General features: G+C 41.2%; 1 protein-coding gene across 1 annotated transcript in view; it reads left to right on the forward strand.

The window, feature by feature from the left end:
- MRPS28 (mitochondrial ribosomal protein S28) overlaps window positions 1-23,280 on the forward strand; it is a 101,825-nt gene that overhangs the window by 8,102 nt on the left and 70,443 nt on the right. Inside the window, 1 exon segment of the mRNA XM_056110536.1 lies at window positions 9,391-9,572. Within this exon segment, the coding sequence (XP_055966511.1) occupies window positions 9,391-9,572 (182 nt within the window).

A 23,280-nucleotide genomic window follows, 5' to 3' on the forward strand; every position in this document is an offset into this window, starting at 1 on the left:
ATCCATTGGCAAGCTACCCGCCATGTATTCGATATGCCAAACACAGTAACAGTTGTCACAATGGAGACGTTACTGGGCCCGCTCAAGCAAATCGATGAACAATGGGAGGACAGTGACAGTGACAGATTTAATTCATATCGTTAAAAGTCTCTTTGTGCTCCTCAAAAGTAAGGGATACACAATAAAAGTCAGAAAGGGTTCATCTCAAAAAGAGTTTCTTCCTTTCAAGTAGGAACACTCAAAAATAGTTCATCGTGAATTTGGGTTTTTGTTTGTTTGGGGCCACGGCCCGAGATGCTCAGGGGTTACTCCTTATTCTGCACTCAGGAATCACCCCTGCCGGTGCTCTCGGGGCCATATGGGTTGCTGGGCATTGAACCGTGGTTGGCTCTGTGCAAGGCAAACACTAAACCAACTATCACTCCAGCCCCATCACAATTTTTTTTTTAATTATAAACATTTATGGGGTGGGAGGGACAGGGGTTCACACCCATCAGTGCTCACAGCTTACTTCTGGCTCTTTGTTCAGTGATCATTCCTGGCCATGCTCAGTGGCCCTTTGTGGTGTGTGTGCGGGGGGGGGGGTCAAATCGAAGTTGGTCACGTGCGAGGCACGGGCCCTTAATCCCTGTAAGGTCTCTCTGGCCCCACATTGTGAATTTCCTTTTTTTTTTTTTTTTTTTTTTTTTGCTTTTTTTGCTTTTTGAGTCACATCCGGCAATGCTCAGGGGTTACTCCTGGCTCTGCCCTCAGGAGCTACTCGCGACAATGCTTGGGGGACTACATGGGATGCTGGGAATCGAACCCAGGTTGACCGCGTGCAAGGAAAATGCCCTACCCGCTGTGCTATAGCTCCAGACCCCATTGTGAATTTCTTATCCCAAACTGATGGAAGTAAGACATCCAGGGAGGTCAAACCCCACTGTTCCCTGTGGAGTGCTGTAGATTTCTTAGGCTTCCACGCTCTCTGTGCCCATCTCCTTTTTAGGGCTCTGTCTTTAATACTGATTTTCTCCTCAGTCTCTAATAATTTGATTGTGGTTTGGAGGGTAGGGACCAGGTGCTTTTCATTTTTGTAACCACAATAACATATTCTTGTGTTTCAGGGGTCTGGTGCAAGTGTTTTCTAAAATATATATATATATACATATATATATACATATATATACATATATATACACATATATCCTTTTTGGGTCACACCTGGCGATGCACAGGGGTTACTCCTGGCTCTGCACTCAGAAATCACTCCTGGCAGTGCTCAGGGGACCATATGGGATGCTGGGAATTGAACCTGAGTCAGCTGCGTGCAAGGCAAACGGCCTACCCGCTGTGCTCTCGCTCCAGCCCCTAAATATATTTTTTAAGGTCAGTTACGTTTATTCCATTGAAAAATGTTTTGATGCCTTAGTTCTCCTGAGTCAGTTAGAAAATCCACTTATCAAGCTCTGTTACAAAGCAGATAACCTATCTTGCTGCCACAAGGTGGCAATAATTGAGCAAGATTTGGTTTTCTCCTTTGTTAATATTCCAGTTTTTAACGGTAGAGGGCGGCATATCACTCTTTGGCACATTGAAAACATGGTTTGTAAGAGAATTTTTAAGGCCAAGTAGAATATGGTATTATCTATGATGGAGAATAGTATTTTGCTAATTTTGCTTATTTCTGTGATACTGCAGGACATTTTATAGTTTTATCAGTATATTTGGGGCAAATAGTCTGTAATTTTTAATTTTCATTAATATTTCATATTGCTGGGCTGAATCAGTAGCACAGTAAGGCCTTGCACGTGGGCAACCTGGGTTCGATTGCTCCATCCCTCTCCGAGAGCCTGACAAGCCCACATGGCAGAGCCTGCCCACATGGCAGAGTATCCCGCCCACATGGCAGAGCCTGACAAGCTCCCCATGGCGTATTCGATATGCCAAAAACAGTAACAAGTCTCACAATGGAGATGTTACTGTTGCCCGCTCGAGCAAATCGATGAACAATGGGAGGACAGTGCTACAGTGCTATTTCATATTGCTATTTTAAAAAAATTAAAAATGCTGGAATATCCCAGGAGATAGAATATCTAAGTCAAACGCTTTTGTTCTTTCAGGGTATAGGAAAAATCCAAAGTATTTAAGTATTTCATTCAATATGAATGAGAAATGCCCTCATTTTAGTGTGACTTTTGATTCTGATAATTTCATAGCAAAAATAGGTTTGATTGAATCCTTTGTTTTCTTATTACTTTATAATAGCAACTTTAAAATTAGTTTTAAAGGGTAATATTTTGTGGAACTGAGAAATGGGACAACAATCTGGGTTGAATCCCCGGTACCAGATTCCCCTACCCGCAAAGGCCACTGAGCATGGGTGAACCACAGGGTGGTTGGTGGGATAGCGTCGGGAAATGAGGACCACCTCTCCTGTCCCGCAGGGCTTGAAATCTCCCACACCGCCCTCTTCCCCCAAAATGCCAACTAATTTGGTAAAGAATGTTGAAAAATATTTCTGGTTTTAACTGTAGAGTGCAGCCTGATTTTCACATTCTAGAATTATTCTCTCAGTAAATGTAATTTGAATTTTTTTACTTCTTATTGAACTCCAACATATTCAAAGCATGTTTGAAGGGAATGGCCAGTTAATATAAGCAGAAGGGCCAGATAGATAATATAAAGTAGAAAAGGGCCGGAGAGAGATCTCCTGGCATTAAGGCACTTGATTTGCATGTGGCTGCCCTTGTTGGTACCTTGCCCGCAGTGATGCCTGACACAGGCAGGAGTAAGCCTAGCCCGTAGTCTGGTGGGCCCCCAAAACCCAGACAGCCCCTCCCCCCAAAATCAATGAGGAAGCATATTAAGTGGATATGACTCTCTAGAGAAAGTAGGTTATTATCAGCGTCTCGTCTGTGTTTACAATTAGTGCTATCTATGTTTCCTAGAAGAAAAGATAAGTATATTTTGGATGTATTTTGTGTTATGGTGGTTATAAGAACCGCTCATACCCAGTCATACTCGTCAGACTCCCCAAGACAGGATTAATTTTCACTCTTTGTGTCTCTTCTTTTTCTGGGGAGGAAGCCGGTGCCCGACCCCGATGCAGGCGCGTGCTCTCCCACTGAACGGCATCTCACGCCCAGCTTGCCTTTCGTAACTCTTAATTTTGCTCAGAAATCTTGATCCTTCCTTTTAATGCATTTGAGGTTTTTCCCTTTCAAAAGGTATATTTAACATCCCTGATTTTATTACATTAATTTTGCTGCGTGATTGCCGTTAAGTTTGTTTTTATTTATAAAAAGTTAAGTAGTAGAAGGGATAAAGGAAACATCATATTTGGGCCCTAACTTTAGAGAAGTTGAAAAATTGTGAATTCAGTTTCCATTGTCATTTGGCCTTGGGGGTATTGCACTTTGGGTTTGTGTTTTAGAAATCTTTTGCCTGAGAAGTTCGGGACGGGGTTGTGGGGGTCGTGGGGAGGAAGGAGTGATGCTGTACTTGGTGGTATTGGGTCAGGTGTCAGGAGCTACCCAACCCTGTCCTCAGGGGACCCAGCTGGGGCTGGCCACATGCCATGCAAGTGCCTCACCCCGGTAAAGCTTCTTTCTTTTTAGGATAGTCATGAAAGCTTTTGTATCCCTTTCACTGACCATTTTCCAATGCGTTGTTACAGCAAACCGTCCACACTTTAATACTGCATTTTGACATGAGACAGCAAATTGATGCAAGGCAGCAAGTGCTTCTTGACCACAAAGCCCTCTCTGGATCTTTGGCTATAGTTGTCTACAGGTGCTAAGAAAATGTTTTCTGTACTGATGAATTTTCTTGGACTTTATTTATATTTTTTATTTTGCAGGCTTAGAATAAGAAGTAGCAATAGAGGGACCGGAGGGATAGTACGCGGATAAGGTACTTGTCATACAAGCATTTATAAGACCCGGTTCAATCCCTGGCATCCCATATGGTCCCTCCAGCCCACTAGGAGTGATTCCTGAGTATAGAGCCAAGAGTAACCCCTGTGCATCACTGGGTGTGACCCAAAAAAGCAAAGGAAAGAAAAAAGAAGTAGTAGTAGTAGATACCTGTAGCATTTCATATTTAATATCTAGAGGCACTTTTTGCGGTTGCCTTTCATATAACACATCTCTGCAAGAACTTTTTGATTGTATGTTAAACATTGCCGTTAGGTACTGTAGACAGAGAAATGGTGCCTTAGGGGCCTACTCTATTTTTCTGTTTGCTTTCTAGGAATTAAAGTGTACGTGTACTCATAGATACTTCTTCAGAGGTGAATTAGACAGATGCTTTCTTTTCCATCTTGAGCTGTAATAATGAGGGGAAACATTTAATGATTTAAAGTCTAATGAGAGGAAATTTTGTAATGCTGAGTTATACACCTCTCAGAATGAGATGTTTACTCTGCAGAAGTAGCCCACTTCCCAGAGTTGTTGGGAAGGTCCAAGGATACGCCAGTATGCCTTAGTTTTTAGTCAGACAACTCCCTAATTTTTTCTTCTTTCTCTTTTTTCTTTTTTTCAATTGAATCATCATTAGACACACAGTTACAAAGTTGTTCATGATTTGGTTTCCATCATACAGTGTTGTCCTTTTACTAGTGTATATTTCCTTCCACCAATGTCCCCAGTCCACCCCCCCACCCCCGCAGCCTGCTTCTATGGCAGACACATACTCTGTCTCTATCTCTGTCTGTCTGTCTCTCTCTCTCTCTCTCTCTTACTCTCTCTCACACTGTCATTTGCAGTATTGTTACTGAAAGAGCATCGTGTGTACCATTTTACCATCCTTTCAGCACTCAGTTCTTATCCAGAGTGATCATTTCCAATGATTATTGTCATGGTGGTCCCTTCTCTATCCTAACTGCAATCTGCAATTCACCACATCTTATTGCACGTTTCTTACCATAGAGCTGTCTTCTTGGCTCTTGTTTCTGCTATCTTTGGTTAATATTCTCCTACTAGGTTGTTTTGTTTTTATATCCCACAAATGAATATAATCATTCTATGTTCGCCCCTCTCCTTCTGACTTATTTCACTCAGTATGATACTCTCCATGTTCATAAAGAAGCAAATTCATAACTTAATTTTTATTACTGGTTGTGTAGTATTCCATTGTGTAGATATACCATAGTTTTTTTTATCCCCTTATCTGTTCTGGGGCACTTGGGTTGTTCTGGGGCTTGTGAATTGTGCTGCGCTGAAGGGAATAGTCGGCAAACAGCTCTGTTTCTCTTCCGTGTCCCTGTGGCCAGTGCCTCACTGTAGCCTTTTTTCATCTTTGGTCTCTCTTCTCAGTAGTTACGGTCTTTCCATTGGTGACCCCTCCCTGCTCAACCTTGCAGAATACTGCAGACAATTTTTTTCCCCACAGTGTTTGAATTTTATCTTATTTTTATAAAGTTGTTCACAATAATTCATGACATTTGATATTCCAACACCAACCCCACCATCATTATATCTTCCCACCAACGTATTTCGAATGTTTCCATCCCGACCCCTAAGCCCTGCCCCCAAAGCAGGACCTAAATGATTTATTTTGTATTGCTTGTTATGATGAATCTGTTAAAAATGATCCAAAAAAAGTTTCCTTAGAGGAAAGTGTGAAGTTTATTGTATTTCACCATGGAGCCGTTAAGCCCTTGCATAAGGGATTACTAATGTGTTGTTAAAGGTTGAGCCTTGTGTGCTTTTATCTATGTACACACATATATATATTCCCTGCCCTACCCCCGAGATGGGTTGCCTTCTACTTTACACCCCATCAAATGTGGTGTGCTACTCTTGGCACATCAGTGGTGAGAGGCCAAAATTTTCTCTTCAGAACAAAGAACAAGTGTTGTAACTCCTTTAAAGAGAAGCCTCTCAATTCTCAGTATGGGTTATATGTAGCCCCCTTAACCTTTGGTTTGGGGCTCTTCTGCAAAATAAAGAGAGAATAGCAGTTGTTTTTAGCAGTTTCTTGGGCCTCAGTCTCAATTGTCTTATCTGCTTAGCTACATATTCCCTGGCCATTCACATTTTTCTGCCAAGTCTCGAGCAGACTGGTATAGAACAGGCAATATTCAAACATATTTGATGACTGAATTAATGTGGTACTGTTTCTGTATCATCCCCCTTTCGAACTGTGCAGCTTTATTCTATTTCCAGGTGTCAAAGAGGAAAAATGGTATACTCCGGAAATCTAAGCTCTAAGACAAATTCTTTTGTTTGTTTGGTTTGGGGCCACACCCAGCAGTGCTCAGGACTTGCTCTTGGCTCTGTGCTCAGGAATCTCTCCTGACAGTCTTAGGGGACCATATGGGATACCAGGAATTGAGTTCTGGTCAACCATGTGCAAGGCAAACGCCCTCTCTGTACTGTCTTCCTGGCCCATCTATGACTAATTCTTAAAAAAGAGACAGTCAGTTCTAAGGTACCTATCTTATAAACAGTAACGGTTCTGTGAATGTGCTTTATACTAACATTTTCTATAACCAGTGTTAGAAACCAAGATCCATGATCCACACCCACCAGCCAACCCAGAGAAGAAGCTAACATTACAGGTAGCAGTATGGATCGAGGACTTGACCTTTATCATTGGGAGTCTTATGACAGATAAATGAGGAAATCAGACATAGTTTTAGACTATGTATTTTTTCCTAGACTATAATTCTTAAAAGAGGACTTTGGCTATTTGATGCCATTTCCCAAAATAATACAGTAAACATAATTTTAAAGAAAGTTCAGATGTTAATCTAGGGGACTTTTGCTATGATAGGATAATTTCTTTCAAAGGAAATACATTAACTCCCACTTTATTTATTTTTTGCTTTTTGGATCATACCCAGCGATGCTCAGGGGTTACTCCTGGCTCAGCACTCAGGAATTAATTCCTGGCAGTGCTTGAGGGACCATATAGGATACCAGGGATCTATTAACTAGAAAGCTCAGTTATTTTCTAATACGGGTAAGTACCATTTACTGTCATCCGAATCTTAGCCCAGGCATCTCTACACACTTACAAAGAAGACTCTATTATTTGGGAGATGGGTTTGTGTTGCTTGTGATGGCTGAGAATTATCTCCAATAAATGTTCAACTGTTGTAACTGAAGTCTACATTTTCCCGGTATCTTATTTTAATAAGTGACCTTGGTGTCATATGGAAATCTGTGTCCCTGCTCCAGTGAAAAAAGAAGAGTGGCAGGCCTGCGCAGAAGAGGGCTGATGGGAAAGCAGATAGTAGGATAGAGCTCACGTGTGGGCCAGGACTCTTCCCCCCCCCCCCCCACCTCCTCCCCCCATTGCCTCTCCCCCCCACACACACACACCCACACACGATGCTGTCTGCTGTTCACTGCTTTGATGCTTGGTATAGTTGCTTGTGGCGAATAATTTTTTGCTCTTTCCACCACCTCCAGAAGGCAATGCATAACCATGTCTGTGTTGAGCCCATGAGTTGTCCTATAAAAGTCTTGTCTGTGGCTTATCACTTGTTTCTTAAGGTGCTTTTTTTCTTTTTAAAGGACCTTGAACAATATAACGTGCAAATATCAACCTAGTGTTATGGTTCAAAATATAATGAGCCAGGCTAGGCTGCCTCTTCGACTCTCTGTGAGGTCTCCCTCTATACCACCTTGTCTTTGGGTTAGTGTATCCACATGGGCTCAGAATTCCCTCCTGGTTGTCTTTCAGCCCATCAAACCAAATCCGTCTCCATTACGTCCTTCCAGCACGGAGGACTGGACAACATAGGGAGCACAAAACAGCTAAAGGGTTTCACTGAGGCAAAAGCTGTAAACTGGTTCATGGGCCTAAGTATGTTTTATCAAATTTTCAAAATTGAAGAATTTTAAAAACGTATCAACGCTTAAGAGCTGTAAAATGAGCAGCGGGATTTGGGTTTTGGGCAGTTCTTAGTATATTAAAAAACGCAGTGTGCTGGGACTTGAGTTGTGACCACAGCTGGCGCCAAACAGTGGACCTGATAGGCTGATGCATTCTCTGCTCATGGGTCTCCTACCTTGCTTGGCATTTGCATTTATTTGTAGTCTCTGGAGTATTATATGCTTTCGAAGTCAGCCACACTTGGCTCTCACAAACAAAAGCAGTACTTCCCTTAAGTTTAAGCCAGAGTATATGCATACACCACACCCTACATGAATTTAAAAGGTGTGTAGGGATCTTTGCTGATGGATTTCTGTAAAAATACAGGCTTGGAAAAAAATCTTTTCAGGTTAGAAAAAGTCAGTGTATATTATTTCTTGTTATACTTGAAGTGAATTTAGTATTTATAAGACTGAAAATGGGCAGCACAGAAAGCTAGATCCTTAAAAATTCTTTGAAGAAAAAATGTTTAAGAACGTTTAAAATTTTACTTTAGGAAAAAGAAAAAATTGTAACAGTCAAGCCATTTAAAAGTGTTGCACAGCAAAAACTCATGTTCTGACTAGTCAAAACTCTATTCAAGTTAGTATATTTAATATTTTACGTTAACATTTTAAATTTATATTGAAATGGTCACTCTCACTAACTCTGAATTTGAAGTCTTCCCACCCCGCCCCCCCCCCGGGGTTTGGGGAACATACCCAGCTGTGCTCAGGGTTTACTACTTGCTCTGTGCTCAGGAATCATTCATGGTAGTGCTCAAAGGACTGTATTCCATACCCTTTGGAATAGAGAGTAAGAATTCCATTCATGTTTCGGTCTGCTGCATGCAGGACAAGTATCTTCACCACTATGTGCACAGTCTCTCTCTAGCCCCTTTTCCTTTCTGTTTTGGCAGATGGTCATTGCCCCCTCTGTGGATGCTCTCTTCAAGTGCTCATGTCAGCCCCCTGCCTCTTTCCTCATACTGGGATACTTTGTTTAAAACACGGTGGCACACTCTTGAACATGCTTTAATTAATGCAGAAAGTGCTGGTGTCAACACGTTAAGGACACTCACTCTACTGGGAGACCGCATTCCATTCTGGACTTCTTCTGATGCCTTCTTTTCTCAGGTTCCTCTTGAGAACAGCAAGGAAGGGGGAAGTTGGGAAGTGTACCTGGCTTCTTCAACCAAGATACTAAAGTATTTTTTATCACTGCTATGCAATGAATGTAATTGTACAGCAAAATAAACATTTAAAAATTTTAAATTTTGCCTTGAAAGATTTTATTACTCCACCCTCATTATGAATTTTTTTTGGTGGGGAGTCACACCTGGTAGTACACAGCACTTTTGACTCTGCACTCAGGGATCACTCTTGGTGGGGCTTAGGGAACTATATGGGCTACTGAGGATCAAACCCAGGTCAGCTACATGGCAGGGCAAGCCCCCTACCCACTGTACTATTGCTTCAGCTCTTCCCCTTATTTTAAATCTACGTGGAAAGTAAATGCATGTAAAATATCTCTTTTTATCTTTAGCGCTCTTCAAAAAATGTGGAGTCCTTCGCGTCTATGCTGAGACATTCTCCTCTTACACAGATGGGCCCTGCCAAGGATAAGCTGGTCACTGGACGCATCTTTCACATAGTGGAAAATGATCTTTATATAGATTTTGGCGGCAAGTTTCACTGTGTTTGTAAAAGACCAGAAGTGGATGGAGAGTAAGTAGATTCATTTCCAAATGTTTTAAGAGTGCTCATGCCAATTGAGATACCTTAGAAGTATTACTGGACTTAGAACGTTGCTTAATTTGAGCCAGTGTGTGATTTTTGAAGACGGGAAATGTGCTTATTTCTCTTGATAGTGCTTCTTCGTTAAGGCCAGATTCATGTCATGTCATGTTATGTTAGCCTAGTCAGACCAAGTACATGTCTTTTCAAAGAAGTGAGAGAAGTTTCAGGGAGGATTTAAATAATAAGCCATTCCGTACTGAAAACTCCCATCAGCTTTTCATAATGCATGTGGCTCCGGCCATTTTACATGACCCTGTTTTTGTCCCATCCTTTGTTCCAGTCACTTCTCCTCAGTCTCTCATTTTAATTATATGTGCTCTTTTTTTTCTTCACAAAATTCTGGTGCTTTATAGTTTTGCTGTTATTTTGTATCTATCCTTAGGATTCTGGATTTTCCTAATTAGTTTTAATTCTGTGTGTATAATTCATTGTTTGCAGGTTGTATAGATAAAGATCTTTGTCAATATAAAGTGGAAACCAAAACCACTAAGGTGAAAGACCAAGGCATTAAATACAAAGAATGAAAGGAAATGTGGAAATCAGATTCTGAGATTGGACATCGGTGGTACACAAAATAGAAATGACATTTTTCAGGTCCAGAGAGATAGTCATAGTGGATGGGGTGCTTACCTTGCAAATGGCCAACCCAGGGTCAATCCTTGACACTCCATGTGGTCCACTGAACCCCATCAGGAGTGAGTGATCCCTGAGCACTTGGGAGCCAGCCCTGAGCATAGCGAGGTATAGTCAAAAGTAAAAAAAAAAATGAAGTGAAAAAAAATTAAAAAAACTTTTTCTCATCAGGGCTGGAGCGATAGCACAGCAGGTAGGTTGTTTGCCTTGCATGCAGCCAACATGGCCGAAGCGAGTTCGATTCCTCTGCCCCTCTCGGAGAGCCCGGCAAGCTACCGAGAGTATCTCACCTGCACGGCAAAGCCTGGCAAGCTCCCCGCAACGTCTTCAATGTGCCAAACACAGTAACAACAAGTCTCACAATGAAGATGTTACTGGGCCTGCTGGAGCAAATCAATAAACAACAGGAGGACAGTGACAGTGACATCAGTTTTTAATGTTTACTTTTTTTTTTCTTTTTGGGTCACACCTGGCGATGCTCGGCTTACTTCTGGCTTTGCACTCAGGAATCACTCCTGGTGGTGCCCAGGGGACCACCAGGTGCATATGGGATGCTAGGAATCGAACCCGGGTCGGCCGCGTGCAAGGCAAATGCCCTACCTGCTGTGCTGTTGCTCCAGCCCTAATATTTGCATTTTATAATTTAATATCAAAATGCATCTTACAGTTGGCTATATGAGAATGTTTTAATTGAGAATGTTTTTATTCTTTATAATGCATACTCATGAATCAAGTGATTTTGAGAGTATATTTTGAGATAATATTTGAGATAGGATGAATTATAATGATTAAGAAACTTGTGATATTTAGGAATAAATCATGTTATAAAAATTCATATAGAAAAAGTTAAAAAGTTTAGTTTAGACTTAGGGGAGCACTTCTGGGGTGTGCTAGAGAAAGAGAGTCCAAAAGTTAAGGCTCTTTCCTTGTATGTGAATAACCCCAGTTTGCTCCCTGAGCACAGAGCCAAGAGTAGGTCCTGGGTACCGCTGTGTCCCCCAAACAAAAAACTCAAAAAAAACCAAGATACACTCTGTGCTGAGGGATCACTCTTGGAAGTGCTTGGTGGACCAGATACAGTGTTGGGGACCAAGCTGGGGAACAAAACTGGGGTGAACTGCTTGTGCAAGGCAAGTGCCTTATATCTTTGCCTTTTTTTTTTTTTTTGCGGGGGGCGGGGGGCGGTTACATCCGGTATAGTTACTCATGGCTCATGCACTCAGTAATTACTCCTGGCGGTGCTCGGGGACCATATGGGATGCTGGGAATCGAACCTGGGTCGGCCACGTGCAAGGCATACACCCTCCCCGCCGTGCTACTGCTCCAGCCCAAGTGCCTGTTACCTTATATTATCTTTCTGGCCCCTATCTTTTGCTCAGTATTCTGTAGTTTTCTGCACATAGACACTGTAAATGTTTTATTAAATGAATACCTAAGTTAATAAAAAATAAAAACAGAATTGTTTTGCATTTTGCATTATTAAAATATAAGTATTGGGGCCAGAGCGATAGGACAGTGGGAAAGGCGCTTACCTTGCATGCAGCCAGCTAGACTCAATCCACAGCACCACATATGTTCCCTCAAGCACTATTGTGAGCGAGCACAGAGCCAGGATATATCCCAGGCCCTGCTGGGTGTGACCCCGAAACAAAATAAAAAACCCAGACTTGTAAAAACATATTTATTTTAAAAAGGAAAATTTGGAAATAGGTTGCCTCTGCTTACTTCATTAGGATAAGTTTCTTCTACCTGAATCTGAAGGAGCATCAGCAAACATAACGGAATATGCATTTCCTCCATTTAATGTTGTATGAGGAAATATTTAATAATGAGAACTCTCATTTTAAAAAAAGACTATGATCTGTCAATTCCTGTGGTATAAAATAGTCTCACAATGGTCATTTTTAACTTACTAGAGTAGCATCAGTGAAGGCAGACTTGATCATGCCTACGTGTACTCGGTCAGGTCTGACATGTTCATACGTTCTGGCTTCCACACACGCTCCACCAGGTAATCGGAAGCGAACAGTGTCATAGCACGATGAGGAGTGCAAATCAGGTGACACCTGGAAGAGAAAAGGGCTCATCTGCTGCCTGGTGAGAGAGGGAACAGCTCAGGGCTTGCCTTGGTATGTTCAGCACTACTCATGCTTCGTCCAGAAGCATGCAACATCAAAAGAAATTTCTATGTAGGATGTATCTGTCCAAGTCTTAATACTGTCATCTGTGTTCATTGTATAATGTATTATTAAAGGGATTGGACTAGAGGATATGTTAAGATATGTAAACAATGTAGTATAAAGAACTGTGTGTTTGTATTTGTCGATGAAATGTTTATGGCATATCTCTCATGGATATTTATTTCTTTGTCAGTGTTCTTTTATGTATTCGGTTTGTTTTCCCATTTAAGTTTTAAAACAGTAGTTTTGCCATTGTTATATTCTTTAGCATCATAGTCCACTGAATGTCCTAGAGACCTAGAATTTCTGATTTCGTTTTTATGCTTTATTGACCAAATCCTGGAATGTTAAGCCTCAGTGCTTTTGACCAGATACTTCTCTGATCAGTGCTAGATTATGATTTAAATTTATGTATTGCATAACTTTTGATGCCTAAAGGTTGGAATCTGTTTTTACAATTTTTTATTTTTAAGATTATTTTTAAAATAACTGTTTTAAAATTTAATTTAGTTATAAAAATACACAGCATAACAAACACGCTTTCTGTTACAGAAACTGTTTGTAAAGCTCAAATTTCCATCCCCGTGCTTATTCCTTCCAAAAAAGTATGTAATATTTTTCCTATAAATTTTATCTGGGAGAAGGATAATTTGAAAATCAGTTTTTTTTCTCTAGAGCAATAACTATATTAGAATCTTTGTATACTTAGAGGTTAAATTTCTACATTTCTTCCTGTAGTTTCCACAATCACATGTATATGTGTTTTGGTGGAGGGGTACCCTAAGGGGAGGTTTGGCTGAAAGTTCAGAGATCACTTCTGGTGATGCTTGGGGGACCTTTCGTGGGCTGGGGAACAAACAAGTTAACCACATTCGGGGCAAGTGCCTTAATCTTCCTGCCCTTCCCCAGCCCTCAGAAGTCGTTATCGTAACTCCTGCTTCCATGTGTCTGCCTAGTATCCAGTAGCACTCACCAGAAATTCCCACTCAAAACACTCACAAAACCTCTATGTTCCTGACGAGGATTAAGAAGAGATGCTGGTGCAAGGAAAGGCGTTTTAATATTTTGCAGGAACCCCATAAAGTAGATGCCATAAAATAGAGACTCTTGTACTACAGTGAAATTATTATTAAATTCATTTGAGCAGAGAAACTGTAAAGATTGTGAGTTCAGGATAGAATCATACAAATCTGGGGGGAATTGCTTTCTTTCTCAGTATTTTGCAGCTTCTGATCTACTTCAATGTGGCTGACCCTGGCCAGCCCAGATACTGCAGTTCTGGGCACTGGAAATCAGCGCAGAGCTCCAGTGGAACAATTTCTGTTCAGTGAGATGGCAGAGGATTGATTATTTGTATTAGTTGCTTTCAGTTCATGATTATACTGTGTGGGTGTATACCCTTTTTAAAAAAAATAATGCCGCACTTTGACCAACTTCTTCATGTATTAATTAGTGAGTCACATAACTTGTAACATGATATAAAAATCTGAAGCACTTCTTTTTGTAATTAATTTTTTTATTTACATTTTTTTAATTGAATCACCTTGAACCATGGTTGCAAAGTTGTTCATGATTGGGTTTCAGTCATACACTATTCCAACACCCGTCCCTTACTCAGGTAAAGTGCTTTTCTGATCATATGAACCTGCCTGCTTTCTTTTGAACGTATTTTTCTTTGGTGTCATTAATCACTCTCATACCATTGTTCATCAATTTACTCAAGCGGGCGCTAGTAACGTCTCTATTCATCCCAGCCCCGAGATTTTAGCAGCCTCTCTTTACTTGTCTTTCCCAATGATTGGAGGCTCTTTCAGGGTCAGGGGAATGAGACCTGTTATTGTTACTGGTTTTGGCGTATCGAATACACCATGGGAGCTTGCCAAACTCTGCCAGTGCGGGCGGGATACTCTCGGTAGCTTGCTGGGCTCTCTGATTTGTTGCCTACTATCCGAACTCCATCAAACATGGTGTGGTAATTATGGAAAATGAGTAGGAAATGTCTTATGATGTGTCACGGCCACATGGTTCGGAATGCAGCCTGGAGCGTGGCGGCGGTTGTGTAGTGGAAGTCAGCTGCCGGGGCTGGGTCCTTTGGGGCGAGGGGGGCTCCTGCCTGCCTCCCCTCTGTGGCTCCCCGAGTAAAAACAGCCTGGTGCGGAGTCCCGGTGTCATTAATAGAGTGCGCAATCTCACCAAATTTCTATTTGTGTGTGCTAACATGGTTCTAGTCCCATATCCACATCTGATAATCATCATAGCTAGTGTTTTTCAGAGCCTTCAGTGACCCTCTATGTGTATTATCTCATTTACTCCTCAAACGAATCCTCATTTCCCAAAGGAAGGGAATGAGACTCCCAGCGTAGAATCATGTGCTACATTCTCCTGTGCTGGAACTGAGACCTAGGGTGACTTCTCCCACACCAGTGTGCCGCCGTCCAACTCCTCCAGCATATGTTTGCTATGGCCGTAAGGCCTCCCAACAGCGTAGCGCGTGTGCACCCCTGTCTGCCGGGCACCTGCAGGCAGTGTGGCTGCAAAGCTCTGTGGGTAGGTGTAGCCCTTGGCTGTAGCATCCGTTGGCTAATGTGCTTGGAGAGAGCTGCCAAGAGCCAGTGATCAGCGGGCAGCCGTTCGGGGCTTTGTTTCTGAGTGGGAGATGTCAGAAGGAGGGACAGGAGGGGCCTTGGGCATATCAGTGGTGTGGACTGCTGTGTATATCGAAACCACAGAGCCAACAGCCCTGAAGCAGCAGATCCAAACTCCAGCAACCAACCTTAAAATTGTGCCAGTCGAAGCCAGCTTGGCGGTAGGAGGCAGCCTGGGGACATTGGTGGAAGGAAGAGGACATGGGTGGGGGGACTGGTGTTGAAATGTTGCACGTCTGAAGCTCAGCTATTGAGAATTCTGTGAATCACAGTACCTTAATAGTTTTAGACGTTTAGTGTAAGACATTTAAAAATAAATGATTAATAAAAACTTTTTTCTGAAAATGATGGAAAGTTGACTCCTTTATACATGTAATAATCATTAGTTCTGTTTATAAAATAGCATCTACTTTCTTTGAACCACTTTATTTTATTTATTTATTTGCTTTTTGGGTCACACCCGGCGATGCACAGGGGTTACTCCTGGCTTTGCACTCAGGAATCACTCCTGGCAGTGCTCAGGGGACCAGATGGGATGCTGGGAATCGAACCCAGGTCAGCCGCATGCAAGGCAAACGCCCTACCTGCTGTGCTATAGCTCCGGCCCCTCCTTGAACCACTTTAAACCTGAAGTTGTTTAAGCCATTTGGGAGGAGGGGACTTTGCTTTTAGTCGCCCAGGGTCATGGTCATCAACATTGTTTTCTATACTGTTTCATAACTTGATAAACAGAATTAAGATATTTTTAGACACATAACCCCCCGGGTCTGTTTATGTTCTATTTCCTCTCCCTGTGTCATCTGTCTTTTCGTTTTGTGCCTGTTTCATAGACCTCCTGATTTTATTCTTCTCGTCCCCTCATGCCTGGGAAACTGGTGACCAGATTTAACTTATTGTTAAGTAGGATCAAGGAAGAACAACTAGGGTTTGAGGAAGGCCCCCACAGCCTCTCCTGCAGTGCAAGTGAATGTGCTTTCCTACGCGACGTCAGCATGTCTCTTCACAGCTCCTAAACTCATGCTGCTTCATCCTCATTGGGTTCTGTGCAGACTTGGTGTCACCAGATAACAAACTCCTGATAAGTGAAGTTGTGACTGTGTCGGGAGTTTGCCCGTGTCGGTTGCCGACTCTGAGACCCTGGGTATGGATTGTCACATATCAGGACAGCATTTGTTGAGCCCCTCAAGGTGCTGAGTGTCTGGATGTGAGCAGTTATCATGGTGGAGACTTTTACACCCCCGGTAGGAGCTGTGGAGAAAATGAGATAGGACTGTGGCTTCTCAGATACTCAGAGGTGTTGCCACCCCTTAACAGTGACTTTGTAAGTGAGTGAGTAAATTCCCTAAGAATATTGCTAAGCCTAAAGGATTGCTTTTTGGCGTTAATTTAGTTCATTTAGCTTGAAATATACCTGTAATACATGATAACCATTCTCAAGAATCAAATTTATTATTAAAAAAATAAAATGGGGTGACTGATGACGCAGGACTTTTCAATGAGTTGATACATTTAATAAGTAGCTATTACATACCACCTTTGTGTTTAGTGCTAGCCGTGTACAGTGCAGAAACAATTCCTTCTTTAAGGGCATTGAAGATTTAATCAGGGACACAGAATAAACCATATAGCCATAATGCACATAGAGCTATTTAAGTTCTAGTTATTATGGTTTTTCATTACACAATATGTAAACTGTGAGATATATAGTTACAAAGTTGTTCATGTTTGAGTTTCAGTCACATGGTGTTCCAACACCCATTCCTTTCACCGGTGCATATTTTCCACCGCCAAAGTCCCCACTTTATATCATATTCTTGAGGAGTACAGACAGCAGGAGGAGTGTGATTCAAGATTGCAAGTGTGATTCTGCGTAGGAGATACACAGTGCAGAAAAGGGAGGGAGAGGATGGCCCTCCGCAAAGGTTTAAAATGACATGGAGCCTGGCCTTTTCCGGGAACCAAGGGGCTCATCCCGCTGAAGTTTAGCGGGAGAGGGAAGGCAGAAGCAAAACCCAGATCTTCGGGAGACATATTATATCCTCTGAGAAATTGGGGCTTTATTTTGAAAGTGATAGAGTATTAAAATGCTCTAACAGGTCACAGGGGCCAGGTTAGTATTGCAGCACGATGGCACAGACAGCCGTGAGGAGCTTGTCTTAGAACAGTGAACCTGGGTTTAGGGAGGCCAGTAAGAAGCTACTGGAGGCATGATGAGCCTGGGGGACTAAATCAGAGGGTCAGGAAGGGACACTTTCATCAGCAGTGGAGACAGAAGAAAGAGACAGAAGGCCTCAGTAGCGGAGTAATTGCATGTTGTGAAGCAGAAGAACAAGTTTCAAACGATGTTTCATTCCGGACCTGAATGACCAGGTCGAAAGTAAGTTGGGTTGTATTGAAGTGAAGAAAGGGATTATATTACAATGATTTTTTTTTTTTGCCTTCTTCAAGATTTGAAATTCAGATGTCCAAATTTAGATCAGCATGATTCTCTCGTCCCCTCTCATAGCAGAAAAACTTCTGATTAGTCTCAGTTAAATAACATCTCTTTACAGAAATGTAAAAGCTTATGGTTTAGCCATTTTGCTTAGAGTCAAATGCTCTAGATATTTTTACTTTATTAAGTTAGGTTTTAAACTTAACATTTCAGAAATTGCCAATATTGCTATGAAAATCCTCAAATGCAGCTTTTTACAATTCCATTTATTAATGTGTTAATGAAGAGCTATGTCTTTTAAAGCAGCATTTCTGCACTGGCGTCTCACAATACACATGATTGACAGCTCTGAAAATCAAATGGTTTCAAAACAAGCATGATTGGCAGTTCGAAGGTAACTAGCACGTGCACTGAATATGATTTCTACTTTTGTTTGACACTAAGGTGGAATAAACAAGCTAATTTCACAGTCTTTGTTTCTATTTTGGGTGGTGTGATATATAGGATTATATAAAGAGGAGGAAGGATACTGAATGTTCAAAAGCTGAAAGTTTTCAAGGTGTGCTAGTGGGGAGAAAGAGAAAAGAATTTGAATTAAGTGGTTCTTTATTTTCCAGTGTATATAGTACATAATTAGAATCCAGCCATGTTTTTAACTAGATTGGTGATTGAAAATTATAATTTTAGCCTTTATTTATTTATTTTTGCTTTTTGGGTCACACCTGGCGATGCTCAGGGGTTACTCCTGGCTCTGCACTCAGGAATCACTCCAGGCGTTGCTCGGGGGACCATATGGGATGCTGGGAATCGAACCCGGGCCAGCTGCATGCAAGGCAAATGCCCTATCAGCTGTGCTATTGCTCCAGCCCCTGTTTTTATTTTTTATTTTTTATTTTTTTCAAAAAGAAAGAAATAGGCACTACATCCAGTGGAGCTGGTGTTATGAGATCGTTCTCCACATGCTCCACCTGGTTTGGGGGGCCTGATAGTCCATTTTCCAATGTGGTGACATGTGAACCTCTGCCCAGTGCTGCTTAAGGCCTGCCCGGCTCCATCCAGCGGAGTCAGGGACTGTAGCAAGGTCTTCACACATATCAGGTCACTTGGACTATCTCCTGGACTATCTCCAGTGCACTTTACCTAACAAATATTTAATTATTCAGTCAAAGAGCATCTGTATATTTAATATTTGAAATAAGAAACCTTAGGAATATGTTTGAGTCATAAAACAGGATCTCATCATAGTGATTTGATAAAAATTGCAATAGCACAGGAGGTAGGGCGTTTACCTTGCACAAGGCTGACCCGGGTTTTGATTTCTCCACCTGTCTCAGAGAGCCCAGCAAGCTACCGAGAGTATCTTGCCCACACGGCAGAGCCTGGCAAGCTACCTGTGATGTATTCGATACGCCAAAAACAGGAACAAGTCTCACAATGGCGACGTTACTGGTGCCCGCTTGAGCAAATCGATGAACAACGGGAGGACAGTGCTACAGTGGTATACTCCCATACATGGAGTTATTAGTAGATTTTTAGTAGATTTACAGTGATATATATATATATATATATATATATATATATATATATGATAAAATACGATCTGAGAGCCAGAGAGATAGTATAGCAATGGGACACTTGCATGTAGCTGACCCCGGTTTGATCCCCGGCATCCCTTATGGTCCCCCTGAGCACCGCCAGGAATAATTTTTGAGTTCAGAGCCCGAAGTAACTCTTGAGCACCACCAGATGAACCAAAAAAAAACAAAATAAAAAATGATTTTTTAAATATATAATAAAATATGATCTCAGAAATGCTCTGAATTCAAACACATGTAGTTCAGACTTTGGATAGCATTGGAGGTTTTCTCCCCCTCAGATCAGATATGGTAGTGTTTTATGGGATTGATTTTTTTGTTTAATGTGAAAAATTGATTTACTCTCTGTAGCATATTCCCGTAGTGTAGCAGTATTAGTCTAGAGTTGTGTAAATGTATACGTCTAAAAAAAATAAATAAATAAAAATGTATATGTCTAGTGAAGTTTTTTCTGTATGCTTTTCCAGGACTGTAAAGGTTAAAAGTGAATCTGGAAACTACTATGGTGTCTGCTCGTTAAGGAATGCGAGCAATTAAGTGTTCCCACAAAAGCTTTGAAGTTAATATCTTAATAGGACGAAGAGGAGGAAAGTCAAGGCTGCATGCCTACAATTGGTTCAGGCTGGAGTTCTGTTGATTCAAGAGTGGAGTTTAGAAAATTAAAAAGTTATCTTAATAGAAAAATAGGAATTCTATTTTTATTCATGAAGTTTTGTATGAATTTAGATTGCCACTGGATAATGTCTAGGGACTTTTGGGAACCCAGAATTTCACATGGATTCTGTAATTTGTGATTAGAATTAATATAATAGCTAACATTTGCCGAGTACTCTTTGTCACAACACTGAAATTTACATGCATTATTTTCTTGAATCTTTTTATTATTCTTAGGGATATGTTAGAATCCTCAGTTAAAAGTCCCGAAGAAACAAAGGTTTACAGAGATTTTTTTTTAAATTTTTTTATTGAATCACTGTGGGATAAAGTTACAAAGTTTTCTTGTTTGAGTTCCAGTCATACAGTGATCAAACACCCATCCCTCTACCAGTGCACATTTTCCACCACCAATGTCCCCAGTACCCCCCGCTCATCCGAACCCATCCCCTGCCTCTATGGCAGACAATCTCCCCCATACTCTCTCTACTTTGGGGCTTTATGGTTGCTTGCAGAGATGTTTAAGTAACCATCCCAAAGACAATACTTGATATTGGGGCTGAGACCTTATGTTCATCACTGATCCATACACTGGTCAGATACAATCCCACATGTATTTGTATATGTCTGATATGTTCATTTCCTCAGCAGGTATCTATTTATAGATTTTATTAATTTTATTCTGGTTAACATAGTTTAGAAGAATTGCATGACATCTTTGGGAGGAAAGATATATAGACACAGTACAACAGGAATGCAGAAACAAATGTCTAAATGAACAGTTCAAAATTCTCAAATAGTTTTGTCAAGGCTAAAGATGTTTAGAGAAATCAGAGAAATGATAGTTGGAATATTTTTATGAGTTACCAAACAGTTGCAACTTGAGCTAGATCTTAGTAGTTGACCGAGAGGTGATGGTTAATGAAAGGACAACTATAGGCAGAACAGCATGGACAATGGCACGGGACAGAATGAGCTAGGAAAGGGTGTCGTTATCTGTGCATGACATAGTACTCCAAAAGTTAGTGCCATCAAACAATAAACAGTCTCTGATTTGATTGCTCTGTGTCAGCAATCCAGAAGTATCTTACGTGGTTCTAATTCAAGGAATTTCATAAGGTTTGCTCAAGATAGTAATTAGGAGGCCTGGATTATGGCTCAGTGGTGAGTATATACCTCAAATGTAGGAAACTTGGGTTTGATCTTCAGCAGTATAAAAATATAGTAATAATAAATATACTGACATGGACTAGAGGATTTGCTTCCAAGGTGGCCACCTCATCTGAATGGGCAAGTTAGTGCTGGCTGATGGCTAGAGAACTCAGCTCTGCCTCAGCAGAAGGGCTTCGCTCTTGTTTGATTAGTACCCTGATATAGTAGTTAGCCTTCCCCAGAGTGGACATCTGAGAGGAAGTTTGAGGTGGTTGTGATGTATGTATTTTATGACCTAGACACATCTTGTCTCCTGCCATATTGTATTTATTAGAACCAACTGCTCTGCCCAACTGATTCTCAACAGGAGGTGAAATTAGTGTCTATCTTTCCAAAGCAGGCACACCGAAAATACATGTACATATTTTAAAGCCACCAGAATGGTCAAGATCCTGAGGTTTGATTAAAGTTTTAGAGAGCAGTGGAACATTTGCTTCCTAAAACTCCGAGATCCATATAGGAAAAGTCTTCATTTCAGCATGAAAGTTTACAGCAGGGGTGAGCTCTGCACGGCTTTGTATTTTTGGATGATGACACTAGCAGTCACGTGTAAGATAAATGGGATGTTTCCAGCTGGATTAGGAGCTAGAGTAGAGTAAGAGACAGGAAAGAGAAGCAAGGAGAGACTGTTCAAAAATATGGCCGATAGATGGCCAACAGACATACAAATGAAAGCTCATCATCACTAGATTCGGGAAATAAAAATCAGAACAATGAGATACTGTCTCACGCCAGTGAGAGTGGGACACGCCAAGAAATCTGGAAACAGCCTTTCTTGGTGGGATCGTAGTGAAAGAACCCTCATCCTCTGTGGTGGGAATGCCATCTGATTCATCTTCTGTGGAAAGTAATATGGAGGTCTTTCCAAAAAATAGGAATAGGACTCCCATATGACCAGTGATACCATTTCTTGATATCTATCCCTCAAACAAAATAACATTAATTTGAAATGCTTTATATGCTCCTATATTCATTCCCACACTTAATATAATAGTGAAGATTTGGAAACAACCCAAGTGCCCAGCTACAGATGAATGGGTCAAAAAGTTGTTGTTTATATTCATGACGGGATACTATGCAGCTCTAAGAAAGAACAAAATCAAGTCATTTTCTGTGACAGTGTAACTAGAGGATACCATGCTGAGTGAAGTCAGAAGGAAAGATCCTGGATAGATATTTTGGACTTAAGGATACACAGCAAGGAAGTAGCAAGGCACCAGAGGCAGCACAAGAAAACTGATTTGTAAAATTCCATTGTGGGTGTGTGGTTTGCCAGGAAGGGGCATTAGAATCCTTGGTGTAGAGGGATGGGCTCTTTGGTGATGGATGTTTTGTTGGATTTATGTACACAGGAGCTCTCATTAACTAATTGTATTGTAAATCAGTACCTCAGTCAATTAAAAAAAAGTAAAAAATATTACTGATAGAATACCAAAAGTATCCTGCCCACACAACAGAGTCTGGCAAACTCCCCGTGGTGTATTCAATATGCCAAAACCCAGTAACAATGATGGGTCTCATTCTCCTGACCCTGAAAGAGCCTCAAATGTGGCACTTTTAAAATCTCAGGGCTAGGACGAAGGAGACGTTACTGGGGCCTGCTCGAGGCAATCAATGAACAATAGGATGAGAGTGATACAATGACAGAATTTAGTAATAGATGCTTGAAGTTTCTAGCACTGGTGACGAAAAATAAAGGTCACAGCAGTAGTGAAGTTGGGGGATGACACGCTTAATTGGGTGGGACATGGGGCTTTGTTTTAGATGCATTGTGACTATTCTGGACCATGTGGGATTGGTACTGAGAAAAATTTGGTTGTTGAATAACAAGAGGCCTAAAATTAGCAATTTTATAGTGGTTATAAATGTGTATATATTTTACTTCTATCAGAAAAAAGAAAATACACAAAACCAAAACCAGAATACAAAGGCAGCAGCATCAGTATCAGTGTAACACACTAAATGAGAGGGTCACTGAGAAAGACCTGACTGTGTGCTGGCCCAGACATCCTATTAAAGGTGAATGGCCAGATATGTGAAGGTAAAATACAAACTTAAAATCAGCAAAGGGGTCCTTCTGCAGAACCCGTGTAACTTACCAGGGGGGCTTCAGACTAGCTTTCATCAGCATTCTCAAGATTCTTCGATTTATTTCTGGTAGATTTCATAGTACTTCACCATTCTTATTCCGAGGCCTCTTCCTTTTCCTTAGCACTAAACCTTATCTTCTTTTTAGGTGAAATCAAGTTCATACACTAATGTGAATAAAATTGTGTTTGTTAA

This window comes from Sorex fumeus, unplaced genomic scaffold, assembly GCF_029834395.1.
Source record: "Sorex fumeus unplaced genomic scaffold, SorFum_2.1 ptg000002l, whole genome shotgun sequence".
Taxonomy (NCBI): domain Eukaryota; kingdom Metazoa; phylum Chordata; class Mammalia; order Eulipotyphla; family Soricidae; genus Sorex; species Sorex fumeus.